Here is a 26617-nt window from a genome sequence, read left to right on the forward strand (position 1 = left end):
TGCTACCATGCCTGACTAATTTTTGTATTTTTTTTTTGTAGAGACAGGATTTCACCATGTTGCCCATGTTTTATAGAGATGGGATTTCACCATGTCGCCATATGAGGACAAATGATCCTCCTGCCTCGGCCTCCCAAAGTGCTGGGATTGAAGGCGTGAGCCACTGCACCCAGCCTCCCCTGTCACGAACACCTTGCATTAGTGTGGCACAGTTGTTAGCATTGATGACCCGATAATGATGCCTTATTATTACTAACTGAAGTCCATAGTTTACAGCAGGGTTCACTCCTGGTGTTGCCCATTCTAGGGCTTTAGACAAAAGGATGATGACATATGCCCACCATCACCGTGGCATCCGGAATATTTTCACTGCCCTAAATGTGTCCTAAGCTCGTCGGTTCATGTCTTCCTTCCCCTGAACCTCTGGCAGCTACTGATCTTTTTACTGTCTCGATAGTTTCGTCTTTTCCAGAAATGTCATGTAGTTGGAATGACAGTGTGTAGCCTTTGCAGACTGGTGTCTTTCATTTAGCAATATGTATCTAAGTTTCCTCCATGTCTTTTTTTTATTTTTTTGCATTTTAAAACATTGGTACATTAATTTATTTTAATTTTTAATCCAATTTTAGTGGTCACCGGGGGGTTGAGCTGGGAGGTGGAGGCTGCATTGCGCCTGCCCTCTCTCCCTCATCTCAAGAGCTCTCTGGAGAGATGCCTTCCTTCTGTTCCCCTCTGTGACCCCTGTCTGTGTCCCTTAGATGACCTCGTGGAGAAGATGCCGTGTGCATGGAACTCCTCCCGTGTCTGCGAATGTCGACCTGGCATGTTCTGTGGCACGTCTGCCGTCAACTCCTGTGCCCGCTGCTTCTTCCATTCTGTCTGTCCAGCAGGGATGATTGTCAAGTTCCCAGGTCAGTGTCCCCACCCTTGACTCAGGACAGAGATCTATGCTGTTCCTGCTGCACCTTCCACCGACCCCAGTGCACTATTGACTTCCAACCTCCTGCTTCCCGGAGACCGTTGGACAGATCATGTCTCCTTTGGTGATGGGCCAGGGATGTACCCAGCACCCAGCCCTTCTGCTGCCCTCCCCCACCTTGTGTTCCAGGTGCAGAGAGACCCTGCCGTCCCCTGGCATAGACCTGGCTGGAGGAGGTCTTGCTTTGGTTTGAGGCTCAAGGCAGAAGTTATCTGATGCCCCATAAACAAGAAGGAAACCTCAAGTCTCTGTCCTGGGAGTTCCCTAGAAGATTGGTGTTGGCGTCCCCCTTTCAGGTTCAGGGCATTGGGAGTTAGAGGTGCTGAGAGATCCGGCCCCAGGCTCAAGACTTGAGAAACTTTGGGTTTCTTTTCCAACTTATCGTGTGACCTCAGACAAGTTTCTTACCTCTCTGACTTCTACTTCTCTGATAGCACAAGGTGTCAGGGCTGCTCTTAACCAGAGAAGGGGTATGGGCCACAGAACCTGTCTGGGTGGCGTTGGGACCATCTTCCAGAAGGGAGGCATGAGGAGTGGGCGGGCTTTGGAGCACAGCACAGAGTGGCTGCCGCAGCTGCAGACTGTATGGAGCGGGGGAGATGGGCTCAGAGGCAGCCCTGTGTCCACTGAGGAGAAAAGTGCCACAAAGTACCTGTGGTCCCTCCCCCAACCAGGTCTTTCTCTGGAGTCCCATGCCCTGTTGTGCAAACCTGGGGATTGGCAGTCACCTCCATCGCTACCAGTGCCTGCCCCTTTTGTCCTTCCCCGCTTCCTTCATCCCTCACAGCCAGCCCATCCTCAAGTCCTGTAGACTTGGCCTCCAATTATCTTCCCCACCTTCTCACCCCGAATTCCTTCTCTTGTACAGCCCCCATGGCAGACAGCCAGAATGACCCTTGCAAGACCAAATCTGAATGTAATCCTCTCTCTCTCTCTCACACGCACACACACACACGGATATATACCTGAAATGCTTCAGTATCTTCCTGTTACTCTAAAGATAAGGACACAAGGCCAGGTGCGGTGGCTCACGCCTGTAATTCCAGCACTTTGGGAGGCCGAGGCAGGCAGATCACTTGAGGTCAGGAGTTCAAGACCAGCCTGGCCAACATGGTGAAACCTCATCTCTACTAAAAATACAAAAATTAGCCAGGCCTGGTGGCAGGTGCCTGTAATTCCAGTTACTCAGGAGGCTGAGGCAGGAGAACCACTTGAACCTGGGAGGCGGTGGTTGCAGTGAGCTGAGATTGAGCCATTGCACTCCAGCCTGGGTGACAAGAGCAAGACTCCGTCTCAAAAAAAAAAAAAAAGAAAAGAAAACTCCAGGGACTCACCATTGGGTCCTTCAGGTCCCAAGGCCCCCAGTTGACCTGCCTTCTTCTCTTCATCTTTCAGAGCCTTCTTACATTTATTTTGTACATAACGTCCAGGGCTTTCAGCGGTTCTTGGCGGGAGGATGAGGGGAAAATGTGTCTGTGCCATCTTCCCAGAATCAGAGTCTCAGGATGTGATCCCAACACAGCCCCCTCCTTTCTCCCTGCCTCAGCTCTCAGCACCAAGCCCTCACTCTCTGGGCTCCACCTGCGCTGCCCTTCTTCCAGGTCGGAGGACGTGTGCGCTTCTCTGTCCCACCCGGCCTCCGCACGTGCTGTTCTCTCTGTCGGAGACACCCTTCCCTCCACATTCACTTAGTCAAATCCTACTCAGCCCTGAGCTCTCCACCCCACTTCCTCAAGAGGCCTTCCCTGGCCTCTCACTAGGGAAGCTGGTAGCACTGTGTCCTTTGCAAATGTGGATACATACCTCTGTCTGTCTCTTGGTTTGATCAATGTCTGTCTCCCTCCCTGGCTGGAAGCTTCCTGAGGGCAAAGACCATGCCCCTGGTGTTCATCAGCACCTCCCCACTGCCCGATCAAATGCTAGGCATGGCACCTGCTCCCCATAGAAATTCGCTGAATTAAGATATGGAGGCACCTGACAGGGAGAGCCAAGCTGGGGGTGGGTGGAGTTCAAATCTGGTCAAATTCCAGGGTCAGGGGAGAGCGCTCTGCTAAGGAATGATGGAGGCCTCCACCCATAAGCAGGGGAGAGTGCTGCAGTGGACTGGGCGGCAGATACGTAGGATTTTGCAAAGATTTGCAACTGTGGGACATGTTCCCACCCGTCTCTGGACCTCAGTCTCCCCATTTGTCAATGAGGAGGTGTAACTGAAGGCCTTGGGGGCCTCTCCAAAAAGGCCAGACTTCCAAAAAGTTTCCAGCTCAGAAACTTTTGCATCTTTGTGAAAAACATCTTGAGTTCAGCTGTTCCAGCCAAGGCTTCCTGCTGGAGGGACTGTCTGGGCGGTGTTCCTGAGACTGCCACATGGTGGGCACCAGAGGCCTCCCTTTGCTGCCCCTGGACCCGAGCCGCCCAATGCAGTGCCACTGGCCCGTCGCACTTGGCCACGCACTTAAAATGCAGCTAGGGGCCGGGTGCGGTGGTTCACGCCTGTAATCCCAGCATTTTGGGAGGCTGAGGCAGGTGGATCACTCGAAGTCAGGAGTTCGAGACCAGCCTGGCCAACGTGGTGAAACCTCGTCTCTACTAAAAATATAAAAATTGGCCAGGTGTGGTGGTGGGCGCTTGAAATCTCAACTACTCGGGAGGCTGAGGCATGAGAATTGCTTGAATTCAGGAGATGGAGGTTGCAGTGAGCTGAGATTGTGCCACTGCACACCAACCTGGCGACAGAGTTAGACTCTGTTTCCAAAAAACCCAATAAAAAATTAAAAAAAATGCAGCTAGGTCCGTATTGAGAAGTGCTGTGTGTACAATATGCACTGGATTTCAAAAACTTGGTATAAACAAGAATATAATTAATTACTTTTTATATTGATTGCCTGCAAACATGGTAATATTTTAGATATACTGGGTTAAATAAATATACTATGAAAATTAATTGCACTTATTTCTTTTTACCTTTTAAAATGTGGCTCCTAGAATATTTGAGCTGACCTGTGTGACTCACATATTTCTGTTGGACAGCACTGTTTTAGAAGTGTTCTAATCTCAGCTGCCAAACCCTGGTTAATCTCTGGGGTCCCCTGTGGACTCACCCATGGGGCAGCTGTCGGGGGTTGTTGGTTTTTTTCCAGCTGTAAAATAGAAAGCAGTTTCTGCCTCCAGTCAGCCAAGCCCCAGGCTAAGAGCCTTCACTGGCTGTCTCTCCTGAAATTCTCAAGTCTCCATAAGACAGACAGTATTAGCCCCATTTTCCAGGTGTGGAAGTCGAGGTCTAGAGATGGGAGGTAAATTGCCTGCAGAGACAGAGCAGGAAATGTCTAAGCTTAGGTGTTGTCCCTCCACCGTGCCACAGAACACGAGAGGTCAGCATTGCTCACACTCACCTCCACGGAAACCTTCAGAGCGAAGTCTCACACATACAGGCCCCCTTTTTTTTTTTTGTGACGGAGCCTTGATCTGTCGCCCAGACTAGAGTGCAATGGCGTGATCTTCAGCTCACTGCAACCTCTGCCTCCTGGGTTCAGGTGATTCTCCTGCCTCGGCCTCCCGAGTAACTGGGATTACAGGTACCTGCCACCATGCCCGGCTAATTTTTTGTAATTTTAGTAGAGATGGGGTTTCACTATGTTGGCCAGGCTGGTCTCGAACTCCTGACCTCATGATCCGCCCACCTCGGCCTCTCAAAGTGTTGGGATTACAGGTGTGAGCCACCGTGCCCGGCAACATACGGGTCACCTTCTAAGTGATGGGATGGGAGTCCAGATGGGGGTAAGGACATAGCATTTACCACATGTCATGCAGTGTGATGGGCACCTCACGTGTACTCTTCTGTTTATCCTGATGACAGCCTGGTGAAGAGTGTATGATTATAATCATTTGACTGGGCTGGGCACGGTGGCTCATGCCCGTAATCCCAGCACTTTGGGAGGCTGAGGAGGGTGGATCACCTGAGGTCAGGAGTTTGAGACCAGCCTGGCCAACATGGCGAAACCCCGTCTCTACTAAAAATACAAAAATTAGCCGGGCCTGGTTGCAGGCGCCTGTAATCCCAGCTCGGGAGGCTGAGGCAGGAGAACTGCTTGAACCTGGGATGCAGAGGTTGCAGTGAGCCAAGATTGCATCACTGCACTCCAGCCTGGGCGACAGAGCAAGACTCTGTCTCAAATAAATAAATAGATAAGTAAATAAAATGGACTTTCCTGGCACAGTTAGGACATAGCAGGCAAACTCAGGGGCACTGGATGGACGATGTGTGTGTTTTCTTCTCCACTCTGCTTCCGTCCAGCATTCTTCAGGACTCCTTGGATTGCAAGTAGCAAAATCCCCAATTTTTTTTAGCACATGTAGCTTAAAAGTCTGGGGATAGCTCTGAGAAGCTTCAGGCATGGCTGGATCCAGGGCTCCATCTTGCCCCATCTCTCACCTCTGTTTCCCTCTCTGTTGGTTCGTCGGCAAGATACTTACTAGCAGCTCTGCCCAGCGCCAGTGGGAAGACAGCTTCCCTTTCTTACATTTTTAATATCCAAAACCAAAACCTTTAAATCCCAAACCAGAATCTTTAAATTCTGCCTCACAGGCTTGGGTCACATGTCCGTCCCTGAACTGGCTTATCGTGGCCAGAGGAATGGAATGGATTGATTGGTCCAGCCTGGTCTCATGGCCACTCGGGAAAGGGGGTTCAGTCGGTCCTGACCCCTAACCACAGATGCTGAGATCAGAGGAAGAGTAATTCCCCAGGTAGGGAGAGTAATTCCCCAGGTAGGCTGCTTTGCTCCGAAGAGGAATGGGTGCCAGGCAGGTGCCACCTCCAGATGACTACTGCGTTTTCCAATGGCCCCATCTCCAACTCTGGCCTGTGGTAGTGAAGGGTGTATTCCGGGAGACTTTGGGTCCCCAACACTGATTCTGAAGGCACTGCTGTCCCCCCTGCAGGCACGGCGCAGAAGAACACGGTCTGTGAGTCGGCTTCCCCAGGGGTCAGCCCTGCCTGTGCCAGCCCAGAAAACTGCAAGGAACCCTCCAGGTGACTCCCTGGCTCTGCCTCGTCCTCTTCCCCCAAGCTGGCTTTCAGATGAGGCTGCCCCACCCCACAGGATGCCCATGGTACAACTGGGCTGGGGGTGTAAGCGAGATTCAGCCCATGGTGTCAGGACTTCGGGGTGCCTCTCTGCCAAGCCCCTCAGATCATTTGAGGCCCTAGGGTGTGCCCAGCCCTGCCCTGAGCACATGGGAGACCCACAGGGCTTAGAAAACACAGGCCTTGCTCCCAGGAGCTTACAGTGGGCCCGCCAGAGGCAATGGGCCGAGGGCCTGGGACCCCGTCTCTGTGGAAACTGTTATTCGTGAGCACAGGACTCCCTTGCCCCATTGGCAGAATTATCAGTCCCATCTCTGGCTTCTTCCCCAGTGGCACCATCCCCCAGGCCAAGCCCACCCCGGTGTCCCCAGCAACCTCCAGTGCCAGCACCATGCCTCTAAGAGGGGGCACCCGCCTCGCCCAGGAAGCTGCTTCTAAACTGACAAGGGCTCCAGACTCTGCCTCCTCTGTGGGAAGGCCTAGTTCACATCCAGGTAATTTCCCCGTGAAGCTGTGGGTCGTCTCCCTGGGGTGCCCGATTGGTGGATGGCCCATGAGTGGGGGTGTTTGGAGCAGGTGGGCACTGATCTGTGGTCTTTTCCTGGTGGGGAGAGAAGACAGTGGCAAGGTATAATCTAGGGCTGAAAGCATCGAGGGGCAGAGGTAGACACCAGAGGGCTCATTCATTTGCCAGCAGTGCAGAGGGCTTGCCTTGTGCCGGGCACCGGTGCCCCATCTCTCCCTCTATTTCCCTCTATGTTGGTTTGTCAGAGGGAAATGGGTCCCACTCTGCTGTTGTGACACTTGCAACTCAGCTGGCCAGCCTCTGCACGTGTCCATCTGATGCCCTCCTGGTCCCCATGGCGAAGGGTCGACCCTCAGTCATTTTTCTTTTTCTTTTTTTTTGAGACGGAGTTTCGCTCATGTTGCCCAGGCTGGAGTGCAATAGTGCAATCTCGGCTCACTGCAACCTCCACCTCCTGGGTTCAAGCGATTCTCCTGCTTCAGCCTCCTGAGTAGCTGGGATTACAGGTGCGCACCACCACGCCTGGCTAACTTTGTATTTTTAGTAGCAATGGGATTTCACCATGTTGGTCAGGCTGGTCTCGAACTCCCGACCTCAGGTGATCCGCCCACCTCGGCCTCCCAAAGTGCTGGGATTACAGGTGTGAGCCACCGCGCCCAGCCTATTCCCTTTTTATTACTGAATAGCCCTCCATGGCGTAGATATGCCGTGCTCTGTTTATCCAGTTTTTGGATATTTGGGTTGTTTCTGCCTTTGGCTATAATGAAGAATGAAAAATACATCCTTGCGTGCATGTGCTTTCCTTTCTCTTGGGTCAGTTTTGTAAAAAAAATGAATTTGTGGGACTTCTAACAATTTTGGGTTGGAGCTCTTTTCCTATAGTTGTACCTTCTCCCGCTCCATGGCTTTGCGTATTCTCTCTATGATGTCTTTTGTTTGTTTGTGGTTTGTTTTTTTGAGGTGAGTCTTGCTCTGTCGCCCAGGCTGGAGTGCAGTGGCGCGATCTCAGCTCACTGCAACCTCCGCCTCCTGGGTTCAAGCAATTCTCCTGCCTCAGCCTCCTGAGTAGTTGGGACTACAGGTGCCTGCCACCACACTTGGCTACTTTTTTTTTTTAGTAGAGACGGGGTTTCACCATGTTGGCCAGGCTGGTCACAAACTCCTGGCCTCAAGTAATCCACCCGCCTCAGCCTCCCAAAATGCTGGGATTACAGACGTGAGCCACCGCGCCCGGCCCACACGGGTCTTTAAAAGAGGGAGATAGGAGGCACCCAACCCCTCCCCGCCCAATACCATTCTGAACAGGAGTTACGCTAGTGTGCTGAGCTCTCAGGGAAGCTGTTCCCAAAGTTTTGAGCAGGGGAGTGACAGAGCCGTGAGACAGGGTTGGGGGAAGCTGTGGCATGGTGGCCTCAGGAGGAACAGTGGGCAGGGGCTGGTTGCAGGGCAGTGAGTACCCTCCTCTCGTGTGGAATGCACGCAGCATTCCTGTCCTCTCTGAGCCTCAGGACTCCCTCTGAAAGGCCGAACTGAGCTGACGTGCGGAGTTTGGGAGCTGGCCACGGTGAGGGATGGGGGGCTTCAGGGTTGGGTGGGGAGTGAGGACTTTGCCAAGGCGGCCTGGCCTGCAGCTTCTCTGCTTCTTTCCCCAGGTCTGTCCCCAACACAGCCATGCCCACAGGGGTCTGGTGACTGCAGGAAGCAGTGTGAGCCCGACTACTACCTGGACGAGGCCGGCCGCTGCACGGCCTGCGTGAGCTGTTCTCGAGGTAAGGGCCTCGTCCCTCCCCGGACCTCAGTTTACCTCTCTGGATTTTTGAACTTCCAGTAACTCCCCCTCATGTTTGCGGGTTTTTGATGGGGGTTGCCTCTTTTCAGAGGGCTTCTATTTGCATATTATTTCCTTCCAGGAAGCATTTGTGAATCACCCACATGTTCCAAACTCGGCTCATTAATGTTTGTAACTACTCTGTGATTCAAGGATTGTGATCATTCCCCTTTTACAGAGGAGGAAACGGAGGCTTTGGGAAGTCAGGGAACTTCCAAGGGCTGTGGGCTGGAGTTTGAACCCAGACAAGTGCCACCAGGTTCCAGGTTCTCATCCACTGCACTCGCTGCCCCTATGAGCCACTTCTTTTTTTTTTTTTCCCCCCAGACAGGGTCTCACTCCTTCACCCAGGCTGCAGTGCAGTGGTGCGATCATAGCTCCCTGCAGCTGCGACCTCCCAGGATCAAATGATCCTTTTGCCTCAGCCTTTCAAGTGGCTGGGACTATAGGCACACACCACCATGCCTGGCTTAATTAAAAAATTTTTTTTCATAGAGATGGGGGTCTCACTATGTTGCCCAGGCTGTTCTCGAACTCCTGGAGTCAAATGGTCCTCCCACTTTGGCTTCCCAAAGCGCTGGGATTATAGACGTGAGCCACCACGCCTGGCCTGTGAGCTGCTTTGACAAGCACTTACTGAGTGCGCAGGCACAGCACGATGCGGGTGTGGGGCTTCCCTGTGCCCAGCCCATCACAACCTCCCAGCGCCAGCAGCACCCCGAGGGTCATGAGGGCAGGGGGTGTTGCTCGAGCCACAGGCTGCTGTGACTGTTAGAGGCCCTGGCTATTCACGGAGGTCACTGGGAATGTGTGAGTCTGTCTCCTTGTCCAGAGCTTCTTTTGGGCAGCAAAGCAGAGCGAAGGGTCAGGGGAGGCCAAAAAGAACCACAGACACTGTTTGTTGTCATTGGAGGTCTCTGTCCTAGTTCCTAAGGCTGCATAGCAAATTTTCTTAAAACTTAGTCGTGAAAACAAACCATTCTTTGTACTCACAGATTCTGTGAGTCAGAATTCAGACAGGGCACTGCGGGGACAGCTTGTCTCTGCTCCACAATGTCCGGGGTCTTAGCTGGAAAGCCCAAAAGCTGCGATTCAGGATCCTCTGAAGCCTCATTCATTCACCTGCCTTGGGGTTGATGTCGGCTCCTGGCTGCAGCCTTGGTTCCTTTCCATGTCAGCCTCTTCGTGTCTTACCTGGGGCTTCCTCATGGTCCGGTGGCTGGGTTCTAAAGGCGAGGTCTTTTTCTCTTTTTTTCTTTTTTTGTATTTTTAGTAGAGATGGGGTTTCACCATGTTGGCCAGGCTGGTCCCAAACTCCTAGCCTCAAGTGATCCACCCGCCTCAGCCTCCCAAAGTGTTGGAATTACAGGCGTGAGCCATTGCGCCTGGCCATAAAAGTCTTGAGACAGAGAGACAGGAAGAGAGAGAGAAAGAGAGAGAGGGAGAGAGAGAAAGACAGGGAGAGAGAGAAAGTGACATACAGAGAGACACAGAGAGAGAGAGAGGCAGACAGAGAGACAGAGAGGGAGAGAGACAGAGAGGGAGAGAGAGAGACAGAGAGAGAGAGAGAAAGAGCACCAGAGAGAGAGACAGAAAGAGACACAGAGAGAGAGACAGAAAGAGACACAGAGAGAGACATAAAGAGAGAGAGGGAGAGGGAGAGGGAGAGAGAGAACGGGGAGAGAGAGAGAGACAGAGAGACAGAGGCAGCAGCCACATCCCCTTTTATGACCTAGCCTCAGAAATCACACAGAACTTCCACCACTTTCAGTTTGTTGAGACAACTACAAATCTCACTTGAGACCGAAGGAAGGAAAACAGTTGTACTTCTTGACAGGTAGGTGGCAAAGGCTCTGGAAGGGCCAGAAACATCACTGTAGATATGTTTTGGGAAAATACAGTCTGCCACAACCACCATGTGGACATATGGAGAAAGAGGAGTTGGCTCTGGGCCCAGTAATTCCTTCAGCTCTCCTAACTGAAGCCCTACGAGGCAGTGGAGTGGCATATTAGTAGCTAAAGGCATGAGCTCTAGAACCTGCGTGCCGGCTTCAGATTCCGCCTCTCCCGCTTGATAGCCTATAACCTCAAGCAGGTTTCCTAACCTCTCTGTGCCTCAGTTTCCTCTGCTGCAAAATGGGCATAGTATTATCTATCTCAGAGAACCATGTAAGAATTAAATACATGATTGTAGGTTAATCTGGGTAGAGTGCTGAGACTACTGTCTCACATATACTCAGTTATCTTAAGAGCTATAATAATGATAATAGCTGCCATTGTCCCAAATGGTTTCATTCATTGCTGAGCTCACGCGCACCCTCTGCACAAATTCCCCAAATCCTGCCCAGTTTCCTTGCTCTGGAGGTTGTAAGAAGAGACTGTCCAGCCCTTATCATTATCATGCTGGGTCTCTAAGTATCTTGCTGATTGATAACTACTCTTGAGGAGAAGTCGCATTTGCCTAATCTACTGATGCAGTCATTCTGAATTTACCTCTAAGTGGAGTGTTGCAAAATATTCCCGAACACATACAAATGCATTATTACACTTATTAAAAATAATACCTCTACTAACATGTTATTTTGTTGCTTTTGGAGAAAAAAAAATTTTTTTTTTTTTTTTTTAATAGACGGAGTCTCGTTCTGTCGCCCAGGCTGGAATGCAGTGGCACTATCTTGGCTCATTGCAACCTCTGCCTCCCGCGTTCAAGTGATTCTCCTGCCTCAGCCTCCTGAGTAGCTGGGATTACAGGCGCACGCCACTAGGCCTGGCTAATTTTTAGTAGAGACGGGGTTTCACCATGTTGGTCAGGCTGGTCTCGAACTCCTGACCTTGTGATCTGCCTGCCTCGGCCTCCCAAAGTGCTGGGATTACAGTCGTGAGCCACCACACCTGGCCAAAAAATCTTTTTATTATTAAACATTTCAAACATATTCAGATGTAGAGTGAGTCAGAGATAGCTATGTCCTATCACCCAGCTTTAAACGGTTATGGAGTCATGGCCAGTCTCGGCTCCTCTGCACCCATGACCACTCACCCCATCCCCTGGAGGACTTTCTTTTAACAGCTGTATGGAGCGTAGTGGGCATGTGGTAAAGTACATATATTAAAGGATGTGATTTGATAAGTTTTAACAAATGCATGCAGCTGAGCAACCAACCATCCCCCTCTAAAAGTTACCTCGGGTTCCTTGTCACCATTTCCCACCTCCTGCTTATGGTCACCATGCAATAGCTTGCATTTTCTAGAATTTCGTGTAAACGCGACATACAGAATGCCCTCCCTTTTGGCCTGCCTTCTTTCACCCTGCACAATTATCTCGAGCATGCTGGGAGGGCTGCTCTACGGCATAGTCAGACGAGCATTTATTTTCTTGTTGGATGACCCTTGGACAACTGCTTCTCTGTCCTCCTGGGGGCTCTCTGCACCCCCTGCCCTTGCCATCCTGATCTTTCTCCATGACCCTCGTCTGTGTCCCTTAGATGACCTTGTGGAGAAGACGCCGTGTGCATGGAACTCCTCCCGCATCTGCGAATGTCGACCTGGCATGATCTGTGCCACATCAGCCACCAACTCCTGTGCCCGCTGTGTCTCCTACCCAATTTGTGCAGCAGAGACGGTCACCAAGCCCCAGGGTAAGCAGTTCTCACCCCAGGCCTCGACCACGGGGTGGAGTCTGTGCCCCGACTGTTGTGCCTCTCCCCACCGACAGCCAGGGGTGGGAGAAAATGACCTACACCCTCGGCTGTTAATTAGGTCAGGTTTGGGTTCTGGTTATCCTTTGAGTAGTCAGACCCAGTGAATGCAATGATAAAATCCAGTTTTAGCATTTTGGTAAGAGATTCTGTTGATTAAAAAAAAAATTATTCCTGAAATTATTGGGCTGGTAAAATCTTTTTTTTTTTTTTTTTTTTGAGATGGAGTTTCGCTCTTGTTGCCCAGGCTGGAGTGCAATGGTGCAATCTCGGCTCACCACAACCTCCACCTCCTGGGTTTAAGCAATTCTCCTGCCTCAGCCTCCCGAGTAGCTGGGGTTACAAGCATTCACCACCACAGCCAGCTAATGTTGTATTTTTGGTAGAGACGCGGTTTCTCCATGTTGGCCAGGCTGGTCTCAAACTCTCGACCTCAGGTGATCCGCCCGCCTTGGCCTCTCAAAGTGCTGGGATTACAAGAGTGAGCCACCATGCTCGGCCCCGGGCTGGTAAAATCTTGACCTGTTTGCAAGGCTGTTTTATTGACTTAGAGAGATGAATATCAGGTTTCTGAAGAGGTTTCTAACAGGATGGTTGGCTTTACCAGTGTGCAGGAAACTAAAACCCTGACAGTTTTTTTTTTTTTTTTTAAAGGGCTTTGAGAGATTTTAACAAATTTCCAGGTGGCTTAAAACAGATGGAAGAGTGATGACAAAACCAAGGGGAATGGCCGGGCATGGTGGCTCACGCCTGTAATCCCAGCACTTTGCGAGGCTGAGGCAGGTGGATCACTTGAGGTCAGGAGTTCAAGACCAGCCTGGCCAACATGGCAAAACCCCGTCTCTACTAAAAATACACAGATTAGCTGGGTGTGGTGGTGGGCACCTGTAGTCCCAGCTACTCAGGAGGTTGAGGCAGGAGAATCGCTTGAACCCGGGAGGCATAAGTTGCAGTGAGCCGAGATTGCACCACTGCACTCCAGCCTGGGTGACAGGGCGAAACTCTGCCTAAAAAAGAAAAAAAACCAAGTGGAGGAAAGGTCACCCAATGTGACTGTGAGGGCTGCCGGAGAAGTGAGGGGTGACTTGCTTCTAGGACCCCCAGAGAGGCTCTGAGCTTGGAAGAGGCAGGCAGATGAAGAGCGGGAGGGAAGTGGAGAGCTGTGAGGTGCAGTGGCCTGTGACTACTGCATCTTCAAACACAACTTCAAAATGTATTACAGTGGCATGGCATGGCCACTGACCAGTTTGCACAGATGATGCCTGAGTTTTTAATCCCCAGTATTGTCTTTTTTTTTTCTTTTTAGAGACGGAGTCTCGCTGTCTTGCCCAGGCTGGCATGCAGTGGTGTAATCTCAGCTCACTGCAACCTCCGTCTCCCAGGTTCAGGCAATTCTCCTGCCTCAGCCTCCCGAGTAGCTGGGATTACAGGTGCCCGCCACCACACTCAGCTAATTTTTGTATTTTTAGTAGAGACGGGGTTTTGCCATATTGGCCAGGCTGGTCTGGAACTCCTGACCTCAAGTGATCTGCCCTCCTCCACCTCCCAAAGTGCTGGGATTGCAGGCGTGCGCCGCCGTGCCTGGCCAACAATCGTCTTTTTGAGTCAGAACATTGAAGGAATATCCAGGGAAAGTTCGGGCCATTAGTGGGGTGCTGTCACTTTGTTTGTAAAGCCCTCTTTACTTGGATATTTGGAAGTGCACCTGTCAACAGGCTAGCCACACCCCATCACCCCGAAATGGAGGCTGCCAGCTCACACTCTCCACCCATGGGCCCAGGGTTCCCTGGCCAACTTCCTACTCAGGGAAGAGACCCATTGCAAACAGGACATACTAACACAGCAGAAGAAACTCTCCCCGCTCAGTGACTGGAATATTCAGTAGAGTCCTTAGGATTTTATTTTGTTTGTATAAATGTATGGGGTACAAGTGTAATTTTATTACATGCTTAGATCGGGTGGTGAAGTCAGGACATTTAGGGTATCCATCACCCAGATAGCATACATTGTACCCCTGAAATAATTTCTCATGATCCACCCACCTACACTTCCCACCCTGTCACCCCGCTAAGTCTCTATTGCCTTTTATTCCACTCTCCACCTCCGTATGGACACAGTATTTCACTCCCACTTAGAAGTGAGAACATGCAGTATTTGTCTTTCTGTATCTGAATGTCTGCACTTAAGAATATGGCCTTCAGTTCCATCCAAGTTGCTGCAAAAGACTTGATTTCTTTTTTTGAGATGGAGTCTCGCTCTGTCGCCCAGGCTGGAGTGCAGTGGCGCTCAGCTCACTGCAAGCTCCGCCTCCCGGGTTCACGCCATTCTCCTCCCTCAGCTTCCCGAGTAGCTGGGATCACAGGTGCCCGCCACCTCGCCCGGCTAATTTTTTGTATTTTTTTTTAGTAGAGACGGAGTTTCACCGTGTTAGCCAGGATGGTCTTGATCTCCTGACCTCGTGATCTGCCCGCCTCGGCCTCCCAAAGTGCTGGGATTACAGGCGTGAGCCACTGCACCCGGCCGACTTGATTTCTTTCCTTATGATGGCTGAGTAGTATTCCATTGTGTATAGATGCCACATTTATCTATTGGTGGATGCAGCATAACCTCCCCCCCTCTTTTTTTTTTTAGAGACAAAGTCTTGCTCTGTTGCCCAGGCTGGAGTGCAGTGGCGTGATCTCGGCTTGTGGCAACCTCTGCCTCCTGGGTTTTGAGCTATTCTTGTGCCTCAGCCTCCCAAGTAGCTGGAATTATGCCTAATTTTTGTATTTTTAGTAGAGACAAGGTTTCACCACATTGGCCAGGCTAGTCTCGAACTCCTGACCCCAGGTGATCTGCCTGCCTCAGCCTCCCAAAGTGCTGGGATTGCAGGCATGAGCCACTGCACCTGGCCAAGCATAACCCTTTTAAAATAAATATGAATGAGCAGAGACTTATAAGGAAAACCAGCCCTACGAAGGAGAATAAAAAGATACGAAACCAGAAATTATTACCACACATGAAGCTGTGATAAATCCAGGAATAGAAGAGTACTTAGCAACATTAAATTTGTGTCTGCAGAAAAATTCACGAACTCGTTACATCCATAATGTGGGCACAGAATGCTATGAAAAAGGAACAATATGGGATCAGAGGACAAGAAAAGGCTTTTTAGAAAGTGTGCTTGTGATCGGCCCATCGTCTCTAGGTTCTTCATTCACCTTTCCATCCCTGCCCTGCGGTCAACGACTGGGCTCTGCGTTTCTCCTCTATAGGGAGCATGCAGTTAAGCCTTGCCAGCAGAGGGCGCTAGAGGGCCATCGCAGGAGGAAGGAGGCTTCTGGCTGCATTTGTTTGTTTGTTTGTTTGTTTGTTTGTTTTTTCTTTTTTTGAGACATAGTCTCACTCTGTCGCCCAGGCTGGAGTGCAGTGATGCGATCTTGGCTCACCACAACCTCCACCTCCCAGGTTCAAGCAGTTTTCCTGCCTCAGCCTCCCGAGTAGCTGGGATTACAGGCACGTGCCACCACGCCTGGCTAATTTTTGTATTTTTAGTAGAGACAGGGTTTCGCCATGATGGTCAGGCTGGTCTCGAACTCCTGACCTCGTGATCCGCCTGCCACGGCCTCCCAAAAGTGCTGGGATTGCCAGCGTGAGCCACCGTGCCCGGCCATTTGTTTCTTCTTGCTCCTGCTGCCTGGCCTGGTGACCACCTTGATGTGACTCTCCCAATGCAAACACTGGCATGTGCCAGGCCTCATGTCTGCAAAAGTGTCCTGACTCCCTGATTCCCTCTGTGTATCCCCCACCAGCCGCAGGTCTTTGGCACCCCAAAGTGTTCCAGGTGTCTCCCCCACAGTGGCAACCCCAATTTCTCTGTGCACCTGACCAGAAGTGTAGACATCAGGTCAAAAGGACCTACCAGAGCAAAGCAGGATCAATGGAAATTACCCACGCTACATGTGATAGATGCACCACCATAATTTTATCTACCTGCCAGTTGATGGCATTTGGATTGTTTCCAGTTTAGGACTATTATGAATGAAAACAGCTGTGAATATTCTTTTTTATTAATATGTATGAATTTATCTTATATTTTATTATTATTATTATTTTTAGAGACAGGGTCTCACTCTATGTTCCAGGCTGGAGTGCAGTGGCATGATCTTGGCTCACTGCAGCATTGAACGCCTGGGCTCAGGCGATCCTCCCACCTCGGCCTCCCACAGTGCTGAGATTACTGACATGAGCCACCATGACTGGCCAATTCTTGTACAAGTCTTTGGGCGGATGTATATTTTCATTTTTCATGGGTAAATACCTAGGAGGAGTGGCTAGGTCATTGTGCTGGTCACATAGAATGTTTTTGAGGACTAGTCAAAGCTGGATATTCTGGTCTGATACAACCCCTTCATTTCACACCCAGAGAGAAGCACAGGGCCGAAGCTAGAGCTGAAACGCAGGGATCCCAAGGGTCAGCCCAGAGTACTTTCCACTGGAAGACACCACCCACCCACCTCCTTCTTAGTTCTGAACCTAGAACTTACCCAGCTAAATTACAGTCACCTCAGCTAAATTACAATCAAGTTTGAAGGCAGCATAAAAACATTTTCAGACATAAAAGGTCCAGAAAGCTTTTCTATGTATATCCTCTCCTAGGAAGTTATTTGAAGATGTAATTCAGCTAAGTGAGGGGGCAAAAAAGAAAAACAACAGGAAGCCATGGAATCTAGAGACCAGTACTCCATCCTAGCAGAACAAGGAAGGGGAGTCCCAGAATGATGTGGTATAGACCAGTTGGGCCAGATCAGAGCAGGAAAATGGAAGGAAGGCTCCAAGGAATTGTTCCCAGGAATAGAAGAGAGAATTGTAGTAAATTTCATGATTAGTAGAGTTGAAAAACCTGAGGATATGGTGAGGGCACACTATCCTTTTATCAACAAGAAAAAGAAAGGCAATTGAAAACTCTAGGGAAAAGAAAAAGCTGACAAGAAATATACAGTCCAAATATGAAGATGAAATTTCACCTGATTTTAAGCGATTGCTGGATGTACAAAAAGAGAATCCATTTGGCCTTGATGCTGAGACGATTCTTTAAATGGCCCAAGGACTGGGTGTTTGGATTTAAAGAGAAATGTATCCATCTGGTAAATAATATCTTTTTTTAGTTCTTAAATGGAGGCTGAGTAGTCAGGTTCTTTTTTTCTCTTCCAGTAGGCCATTACCAGAGAACACAGGCAGACTAACTAGGGGCTAGACAATGCCTTCTCCTCACCTTCAAATCCAAAGAGGAGGAAAAGGGGAGGATCACTAACTCAGGGAGGAAGAAGGAAAGTTACAAGTGAGGTATAGTATATTCAGAGACGGGATGAGAGGCACCCAAGGGATACTAGGTCCCCCCCTTCTGCACATACAGGAGGGACAGCAGATCTGTCGCTGGATTTCAGCAGGTGTTTCAGCAGCAGCTGAGACCATGGGCCTGTCTAGTTACATCAGGCTGCCTTGGAGAGAGGGCAGGGGGCTTTCTCCTCATGATGCTAACTGGGAATAGCCACAGTTAATGGGTTTGAGCACCAGAGCTCCAGTCCGCTCAAAGTAAGTGTTCACTGAAACCCAATGACATTTCAAACACTGATTCAAATACTGATTAATGAATATATAGGAACCATCATAACACATCGCATCATCTTCCCCATAGTCTCCAGCCTCCAGGCTCCAACTAATTCAGGTAAGAGTCCAGTGACCTTCCCCAAAGAGGAGGGTTCCTCAGAACCCTACAACCCAAGAAATAAATTAATCCTGGCTTTCCTTTTTTGTCTATTTGAGGAAAAATCTGAGAGGCGTCACGAACACTTTCTAGAGGGGAGATGTGGGTATGTGTGTGGGGTTGCTTTGTACCACATCAAAAAGGGGTGCCTCCACCAGGGCTCTGGGGGCGGAGAGGTGTAGTGACTGAGCATAACCCACTTCTAATGTGGGCCAAATTCTCCTGCCCCAGAAAAGCAGGAAGCTTTGAAGAAGGTGCCCAGTCCCCAGGCAGGAGGCAGTGCCGTCCAGAGGAGAGTGCTCTGGGCTGGAACTTGCCATCTCTGTTTCCTGGCTGTAGCTCCAGCCCTGTGGCTCTCTCCATCTGTAAAACAAGGTGGCTGGGTCAGACCAGTGGTGGCCAGCTTTGAACTGGCCTTCAGAGACATTCTGTCTGGCCAGCATAGCAATCCACCCACCCTTCCTAGGCACTCCAGAGGAATGAAATTATATGTTCACACAGAGGCACGGACAAGAATACTCATAGCTGCCTTGTTTGTCATAGTTCAAACTGGAAACAACCTAAATGTCCATCAACTAGGGAACGGGTGTGTAAACAGTGGTTCATCTGTACAACAGAACGCCATTTGGCAACAGAAAGGAATGAACCTGAATGACTATCAAAAACATTATGTAGAGTGAAAGAAGCCAGACCCCAAAGGGTACATACTGCATGATTCTGTCGACATGAAATTCTGGAACAGATACACTCCTCTATAGTGACATAAAGCAGATTGGTGGTTGCCTGGATCTGGAGGTGGGGGCAGAGTGAGTGAGGAGGGGCACTAGGGAACCTTCTGGAGGGATGAGAATGTTCCGTATTTTGATTGGAGTTAGTTACTTTTGTCAGAACTCATCAGGCTGTACACACTTAGGGATATTTTCTTTTTTTATTTTTACTTATTTAAAAGTAGAGACAGGGTCTTGCTGTGTTGCTCAGGCTGGTTTCGAACTCCTGAGCTCAAGTGATCCGCCTGCTTCAGCCTCCCAAAGTGCTGGGATTACAGGCGGGAGCCACCCTACCCTGCCAGGGGATACGTTCTTGTATATAAATTTTGCCTTAGGCTGGGCGTGGTGGCTCACGCCTATGATCCCAGCACTTTGGGAGGCTGAGGTGGGCGGATCACTTGAGGTCAGGAGCTCGAGACCAGCCTGGTCAACATGGTGAAACCCTGTTTCTACTAAAAATACAAAAATTAGCTGGGCATATTGGCAGGCACCTGTAATCCCAGCTACTCAGGAGGCTGAGGCAGGAGAATCACTTGAATCCGGGAGGCAGAAGTTGCAGTGAGCCGAGATCGTGCCACTGCATTCCAGTCTGGGCAGCAGAGGAAGACTCAATCTCAAAAAATTAAAAGTAAATAAATAAATAATTCCTTAATAAAGTTGATTTAAAAGAAAAAAAACTTTAAAAATTGAGGCTGTATTTAAACATTAGGAGATTTCAGGTTTCTCTTAAAAGCAAAAGGTCTAGCGTCACGGTGCCACCTTCCTGGGTGACCACAGCTGTTAGAGATAAGTAGCAACTTCTCCACTTTGTTTTATTTATTTTGAGTCTTGCTCTGTCGCCCAGGCTGGAGTGCAGTGGCATGATCTCAGCTCACTGCAGCCTCTACCTCCCAGGTTCAAACGATTCTCCTGCCTCAGCCTCCTGAGTAGCTAGGATTACAGGGGTGTGCCACCACACCTGGCTAATTTTTGTGGTTTTAGTAGAGATGGGGCTTCACCATGTTGGCCAGGCTGGTCTCGAACTCCTGACCTCAAGTGGTCCTCCTGCCTCAGCCTCCCAAAATGCTGTGATTACAGGTGTGAGCCATTGTGCCTGGCCAGCTTTTCCACTTTGATCTTTTGAAACACAAATCTGACTACCTTAGCTCCCATGGTGCTGCCTCGCTTGGAAGCCACCAGTCCCTGCTGGTTAACTCTTTCCTGGAGACACCAGCCTCCTTGGTGCTGGTTCTCAGATGTTACCTCCCCTCTGCAGATATGGCTGAGAAGGACACCACCTTTGAGGTGCCACCCCTGGGGACCCAGCCTGACTGCAACCCCACCCCAGAGAATGGCGAGGCGCCTGCCAGGTGACTCCCCCGTCCCTTCTCTCTGTTTGGCTGCTGCGGGAGGGAGCTGTCCCTGCCATGCCCAGGGGATGCCTGGGAGGCAGCTGGGCTGGGGGTGGAGGTGGGGCCTGGGCTGCTGTTTTGTTAAATGTGTGCCCATCTCTGTGCTGACACCATTGGAAAGCCAGAAGGCCTTGAAACCCAGTCCCTGCCCTCAAAATGCCTGGCAGAGACTCGGGGCAGAGGATCTAGGGGCCCAGGCTCTGGCTGCGCAGTCTCTAGAGAAAGGGAATTATTCCTGAGGACACACTTCCCTCTTCCCATCTCCATCACTCCTGCCTTGACTTCTCCCCGCAGCACCAGCCCCACTCAGAGCTCCCTGGTGGAGTCCCAGGCCAGTAAGACGCTGCCCATCCCAACCAGCGCTCCTGTCGCTCTCTCCTCCACGGGGAAGCCCGTTCTGGATGCAGGTAATGGTCCCAGCCCACTCACCCCTACTCCCAGCAGGGGCTTCCTCCTGGGGAAATGGGGATCGGGGGAGCCAGGAGGGAGCTTCTCCTTTGTGGGTATGGCCTGAGAAGGGGGATCAAGGTTGACCCCAGGTTTCTGGCTTCTTTTTTTTTTTTTTTTTTTTTTTTTTTTGAGACGGAGTCTCGCTCTGTCGCCCAGGCTGGTGTGCAGTGGCGCAATCTCGGCTCACTGCAAGCTCCGCCTCCCGGGTTCACGCCATTCTCCTGCCTCAGCCTCTCCGAGTAGCTGGGACTACAGGCGCCCGCCACCACGCCCGGCTAATTTTTTGTATTTTTAGTAGAGACGGGGTTTCACCGTGGTCTCGATCTCCTGACCTCGTGATCCGCCCGCCTCGGCCTCCCAAAGTGCTGGGATTACAAGCGTGAGCCACCGCGCCCAGCTCTGGCTTCTTGAGTTGGTGCTGTGGCTTTGGCACTTGCTAGTGACTATTCTTTTTTTTTTTTTTTGAAACAGAGTCTCACTCTGTCGCTCAGGCTGGAGGGCAGTGGCACTCATCTTGGCTCACTGCAACCTCCACCTCCCAGGTTCAAGAGATTCTCCTGCCTCAGCCTCCCGAGTAGCTGGGTTTACAGGCACTTGCCACCACGCCTGGCTTTTTTTTATTTTTATTTTTAGTAGAGACGGGGTTTTGCCATGTTGTCCAGGTTAGTCTCAAACTCCTGACCTCAGGTGATCCACCTGCCTCAGCCTCCCCAAGTGCTAGGATTACAGGTGTGAACCACCGCGCCTGGCTGCTAGTGACTATTTTTTAATTCTTTTTTTTTTTTTTTTTTTTGAGACGGAGTCTCACTCTGTCACCCAGGCTGGAGTGCAGTGGCGTGATCTCGGCTCACTGCAAGCTCCGCCTCCCAGGTTCACGCCATTCTCCTGCCTCAGCCTCTCCGAGTAGCTGAGACTACAGGCGCCCGCCACCACGCCCGGCTAATTTTTTTATATTTTTAGTAGAGACGGGGTTTCACCGTGGTCTCGATCTCCTGAGCTTGTGACCCGCCCGCCTCGGCCTCCCAAAGTGCACTATTTTTTAATTCTTGTAGGCAGGAATTTTTTTTCACAGCTTCATCCTCATGGCTCATAATTGCTACTCAGAAAATAGGTCTTTGTTGATTGATTTCATGACTTTGACTAGTTGTTTGAGCCTTTTAGCCTCAGTTGTCTCATCTGTAGCATTGTGGACGGCCTCTGTAAGAGTTAGCTCTTAGGCCGGGCATGGTGGCTCACGCCTGTAATTCCAGCACTTTGGGAGGCCGAGATGGGTGGATCATGAGGTTAGGAGTTTGAGACCAGCCTGGCCAACATGATGAAACCACATCTCTACTAAAAATACAAAAATTAGCCAGGCATGGTGGCGTGCGCCTGTAATCCCAGCTACTCAGGAGGCTGAGGCAGGAGAATCTCTTGAACCTGGGAGGCGAAGGTTGCAAGGTTGCAGTGAGCCGAGATTGCACCGCTGCACTCCAGCCTGAGCAACAGAGTGAGAATCAGTCAACAAAACAAAACAAAACAAAACAAAACAAAACAAAACACACAAAACACAAAACAAAACAACAAAACCCCCAAGAGTTAGCTCTTAGGGAAAGATGCCAGGTTACTCATCTTAGGACTTGCAGTTCTAGTGGCTGATACGAGGTGGCAGTAGTGCTCCGGCCAGAGTTTCTGAAAGTGCGGTCCTGTCTGGCAGCATTGGCACCGGCTGGGAACTTCTTAGGAAAGCAAATTATAGGCCCCATCCCAGACCTAGAGAATCAGAAACTGCACTTGAACAAGATCTCCAGGGCACTCATAGGCACATTAACGTTTGAAAAGCACTTAACTGGCATATACTACTTTTTAAACATCTAAACATGGACTTCAATAAAGTGCAATCACTAGCTCTGTGATCTCTGTAAGTGACAAAAGGGAAAAAGGAAGCGAGTTTAGTACCGAGGTGTGAAGAAGTAGATCCAGATAGGGGTTAAGAGCGTGGGCCCTGGAGTCCGCCTGGCCTGGCCTGGCCTGGGCTGGGGCTCTACCACTTAGTCTCAGGGTGACCTTGGACAAGTTAGAGAACTTTCGGGAACCTCAGCTCCGCTCATTTTTAAACTGAAGGTAGTGACGGTGCCTAGGGCATAGGGTTGGGATCATTCATTCAGGGAACGCTTGTGGGGTGTGTTTATGTGCAGTGGGGACTCCATGCCTGCCCTCATCAAGCAGGTCTAGAGGGTCGGCCGGGAGGGGACTGGGTTCAACCCCTTCCTTCCCCTCACGGCTTGGTCCTCCCCACCCTGACTCCGGCCACACCAGCAGCGCTGCCAGATGCCGGTCACACCGGGCCCTCCTCCGCAGTCCCCAAATTTTGGTCTATTGGACCTCAATTCCTTTGTTCTGGCTCCTAGATGCCTCAATTTCTCACCCTGTAGACACAGTTTGCCCTTCTCTCAGCCTTAAATAGTTGATCAGCTTCCTGGAGCCAGGCGAGGGAGGGCTGGATGAGATAGAGCCTTGGCTTGGAAAGGACCTGTTGTTGTTAGCCATGATGGAAGCTGTGTCCCAGGAGAAGGAGGAAGCAGTCTGGGGCTGGGGCTGTCCTGTGTGGTTGCAGTGAGGCAAAGAGTGCGGGGCATCTCTGTGTTCCAGGGCCAGTGCTCTTCTGGGTGATCCTGGTGCTGGCCGTGGTGGTCGCCTCCAGCGCCTTCCTCCTGTGCCACCGGAGGGCCTGCAGGAAGCGAATTCGGCAGAGTAAGTGGCTGTGTCCTTGGGGTCTTGGGGAGGACAGGTTGCTCTCTGCCAGCCTGGCCTGGGTCCTTTCCCCGCCTGTTCCTGCCCTCTGAGGCCGCCACCCCCAGCCTTCCTCCTGGTGTCGTTTCAGAGCTCCACCTGTGCTACCCGGTCCAGACCTCCCAGCCCAAGCTAGAGCTTGTGGGTGAGTGTCCAGCCGTCCAAAGGGGCTGCCCAAGCCCGAGGAACACAGGGCAGCTCTGGGCCTGGGGCGTGGGCTCCAGAGACTGAACTTCTACCCCATCCTCGAGGCTCCCTGTCTGTGGCTCCTGTCGCATTCTGTACATCTGTAGGGACGCAATGCGGGTGAAAACTCATGTGTGTGGAGAATGCAACGAGGTGAAGACTGTACTGGGTGTGACGACTGTGTGGCTTGCCCAGAGCAGCACCTGGATGGATGCTGGCATGAATGTTTAAAAGTCTATCTTGTCTTTCACTTTTTCCTCCAGCACCCCCAGGGGGCATTTCTGCCAGCCTTCCCATCCTCTCTACATTCTACCCTCCCTTTCTCCCTCTCCCTCCTTCCCTTTCTCTTTCCCCTCTCTCCCCCTCTTCTACCACCCAGCAAGTCAGCCCAGGGGCAGGAGGGGAAAGGAGCACATGGGGCAGGAGGGACTCTGGTTCTGCCACTTACAAGCTGTGTGACCCCGGGTGAGTTACTGAATTGCTATGTGTCTCAGTTTCCTCATCTGGAAAATGCAGGTGGTAGAACCTACTTCAGAGGCTTGGCCTGTGGATTCGTCGAGGTCGGGCTGTTAAGTGCATCATGGAATACCTGCCTGCAGTCGGTGGCTGCTGCCTGTTGACAGGCTGGCCTGTGCCTGGGGCTTTTTCCTCCCTGGAAGCTTCAGGCCTTCCTAAGTCCTGGTTGCTTCTGACCCCCTCCCTGGTCCCTGCACTCTGATCCCTGCCCAGCCTCTGGGCCAGCTCTTCCAGGCAGCCCTTGGGAGCTGGGACCCTCCTCACCTGTCCAGGCAGGGGCGTCTATACAGTGCGTGTCTTCCAGCTCTCACCTGGGGCAGGGGGCTCCCAGCTGTCTTGTGCCAAGCACCTTCTCTCTCCTGGGCAGCCCTTTCAAGGCAGGCCAGGGTCTTCCTCAGCACTGCATGGCATGGATTGAGTGCCTGCTCTGTGCTGAGCTCTGATGGGGGAAATCGTCTGAGCCTTCCTTTCTGATTTGCAAGGTGGGCCCCCATACAGGCCTCCTGTACTCCCCCAGTGATAACCTTTGTTCTGCAAGGAGGAGGCAGGCTCAGCGAAGTGGACGGCTGGCCCAGGGCCACACAGCCTGGCAGTGGCACAGCCAGCCTCAGGCACTGGCCCTAGGGGTTTTGGTTTGTAAAGGGCTCAGCCCTGTCCCCTCTTCCTTCTCCCCGCCAGCTCTGTCCACCACTGCAATGCCTACCCAAGAGCCGCGTGCTCAGCCTAAGGCCAGGCCCTGGCCCGTCCCCCGATCTCCCCAGGACCCTTGGAGAGGCCCTTGCATAGGCTGACTGTTGACTTGGGCACAAAAACACAGTCCACTGAGGCATGTTTTGAATTTGATGAGTTTCACAAGCAAGCACTGTGGTCCCTGTACAAGGGGGGTTTTTGTGTTTTGATAGTTTCAAGCCTGTTTCCATGACCTGTCAGGCTGAGTGTCTCATTGAAACCAGTGTTTGCTTTCTTGACATTTTTCTAGTATTAGAATTTCCATTGCCGTCAGTTTATTTTTTTTCTTCAAACCTCTGTGAGAGCAGTTTTGTTACAAGAAGAAAAAAAGAAAGAAAGAAAACACCTTCCCCTAAGAAACCAGATCTATAAAGACCTGAGCCCTGACACTCAATGGCGGACGTCTTATCTCAGGTCGTTTTTGACCCTCTAGCTTCTGGTGGGACCTCGGGATCTGGGTTCCCAGGCTCAAGATGGACAGAAAGTGAAGCCAAGACAGGCAAGCTCACAGGGCACAGGGTGAGAAGGGACCGAGCTGGCCGGATGCCCCTTTCCCTCCTGAGCCGTGGGTGGTGAAGGAGGGAAGGAGCACCGGTTCGTTGGTTCATTCATTCATCTATTCACATGGTCTTCATGGAGTACTTCCTCCGTGCAGGCTCTGTGCTGGGCCCAGAAGCTGTCCTAGCCCCCTCCAAGCTTTTAGACTAATTCCAACTGCCCACAGAGGCCAAAGGCAGGCAGGAGGGGAGTGTGCGCCCCTTGGCCTCCCACATCCCAGACCTGGGGCACAGGGTGCTCTTGGTTCCTTTGAGCAGTGAGCACAAAGGATCTGTGGTCCGTGCAGGTGCAATGAGATGCCCACCAACCAGCCCTCGAGTTGATCGACCTTCCCGTGTGTGTCCTCGGTGACAGGCATTTGCAAAGCACGCACGTGTTCTCATCCACTCCTCCAGTGGCCTGTGAGGTACCTACTGTTATCCCCGTTGCACAGATTAGCAGCCTGAGGCACAGGATGATGAAGTAATTTGTTTAAGACCACGTGCTGGGTGAGCGGTAGGACAGGGATTTTATTGTGGCTGTTGAGATGTTTGTAAAAAGATTTTTCACCATTGGCACTGTTGACATTTGGGAATGGATCATTCTTTGCTGTGGAGCGCTATCCTATAGGATGTTCTGCAGCTCCTCTAGATGCCAGTAACATTCCCTACTTGGGACAACCAAAAATGTCTCTAGACATTGCCACATGGCCCCTGGGGAAAAACTCCTGGTTGAGAACCACTGGTCTAAAATTCTTTTTTTTTTTTTTTTTGAGACAGAGTCTCGCTCTGTCACCCAGGCTGGAGTGCACTGTGCCATCTGGGTTCACTGCAACCTCCACCTCCTGGGTTCAAGTGATGGTCCTGCCTCAGCCTCCTGAGTAGCTGGGATTACAGGCTCCCGCCACCACGCCCGGCTAATTTTTGTATTTTTAGTAGAGACAGGGTTTCATCATGTTGGCCAGACTGGTCTCAAACTCCTGACCTCATGATCCGCCTGCCTCGGCCTCCCAAAGTGCTGTGTTTACAGGCGTGAGCCACCATGCCTGGCCTTAAAATTCTTTTAATCCTTCATTTTTATGAGCACTTGAGTCATTTTCTATTATTCCAGGGAGATTTAGGTTGAAAGAAATTCTTTTTTGTTTTGAAACAGTTTCAAACTTATAGAAATGGTATAAGTATGAAGAATTTATTTTAACCTGAACCATTTGAGAGTAACTGACTGACTGGATGTCTCTCACCCCGAAAACTTTAGTGTGTGTTTCAGACAGACAAGGGTGTATTTTACACGATGTGGTAAGGATTGTCAGAATCAGGGAATTCACACTGATACATGACCATGACGAATTCTCAGGCCCTGTTCAAGTTTCTTTATTTGTCCCACTAATGTCCTTTATAGCAGAGGACTCCAGC

At 50.9% G+C, this 26617-nt stretch overlaps 1 protein-coding gene across 7 annotated transcripts in view; it reads left to right on the forward strand.

Annotated features, from left to right (window-relative positions):
* The window catches only part of TNFRSF8 (TNF receptor superfamily member 8), an 81034-nt gene that overhangs the window by 39062 nt on the left and 15355 nt on the right, over window positions 1-26617 (forward strand). For all 7 annotated transcript variants that reach the window (XM_032758961.2, XM_032758962.2, XM_032758964.2 and 4 more), the window contains 9 exons: window positions 759-911; window positions 5918-6008; window positions 6393-6556; window positions 8241-8357; window positions 11899-12051; window positions 19880-19973; window positions 20310-20422; window positions 23097-23198; window positions 23329-23382. In XM_032758961.2, coding sequence (XP_032614852.1) covers window positions 759-911; window positions 5918-6008; window positions 6393-6556; window positions 8241-8357; window positions 11899-12051; window positions 19880-19973; window positions 20310-20422; window positions 23097-23198; window positions 23329-23382 — 1041 coding nt within the window. The remainder of the gene's footprint in view (window positions 1-758; window positions 912-5917; window positions 6009-6392; window positions 6557-8240; window positions 8358-11898; window positions 12052-19879; window positions 19974-20309; window positions 20423-23096; window positions 23199-23328; window positions 23383-26617) is intronic.

The sequence above is a fragment of the Hylobates moloch genome, unplaced genomic scaffold (genome assembly GCF_009828535.3).
Source record: "Hylobates moloch isolate HMO894 unplaced genomic scaffold, HMol_V3 SCAFFOLD_9, whole genome shotgun sequence".
NCBI lineage: Eukaryota > Metazoa > Chordata > Mammalia > Primates > Hylobatidae > Hylobates > Hylobates moloch.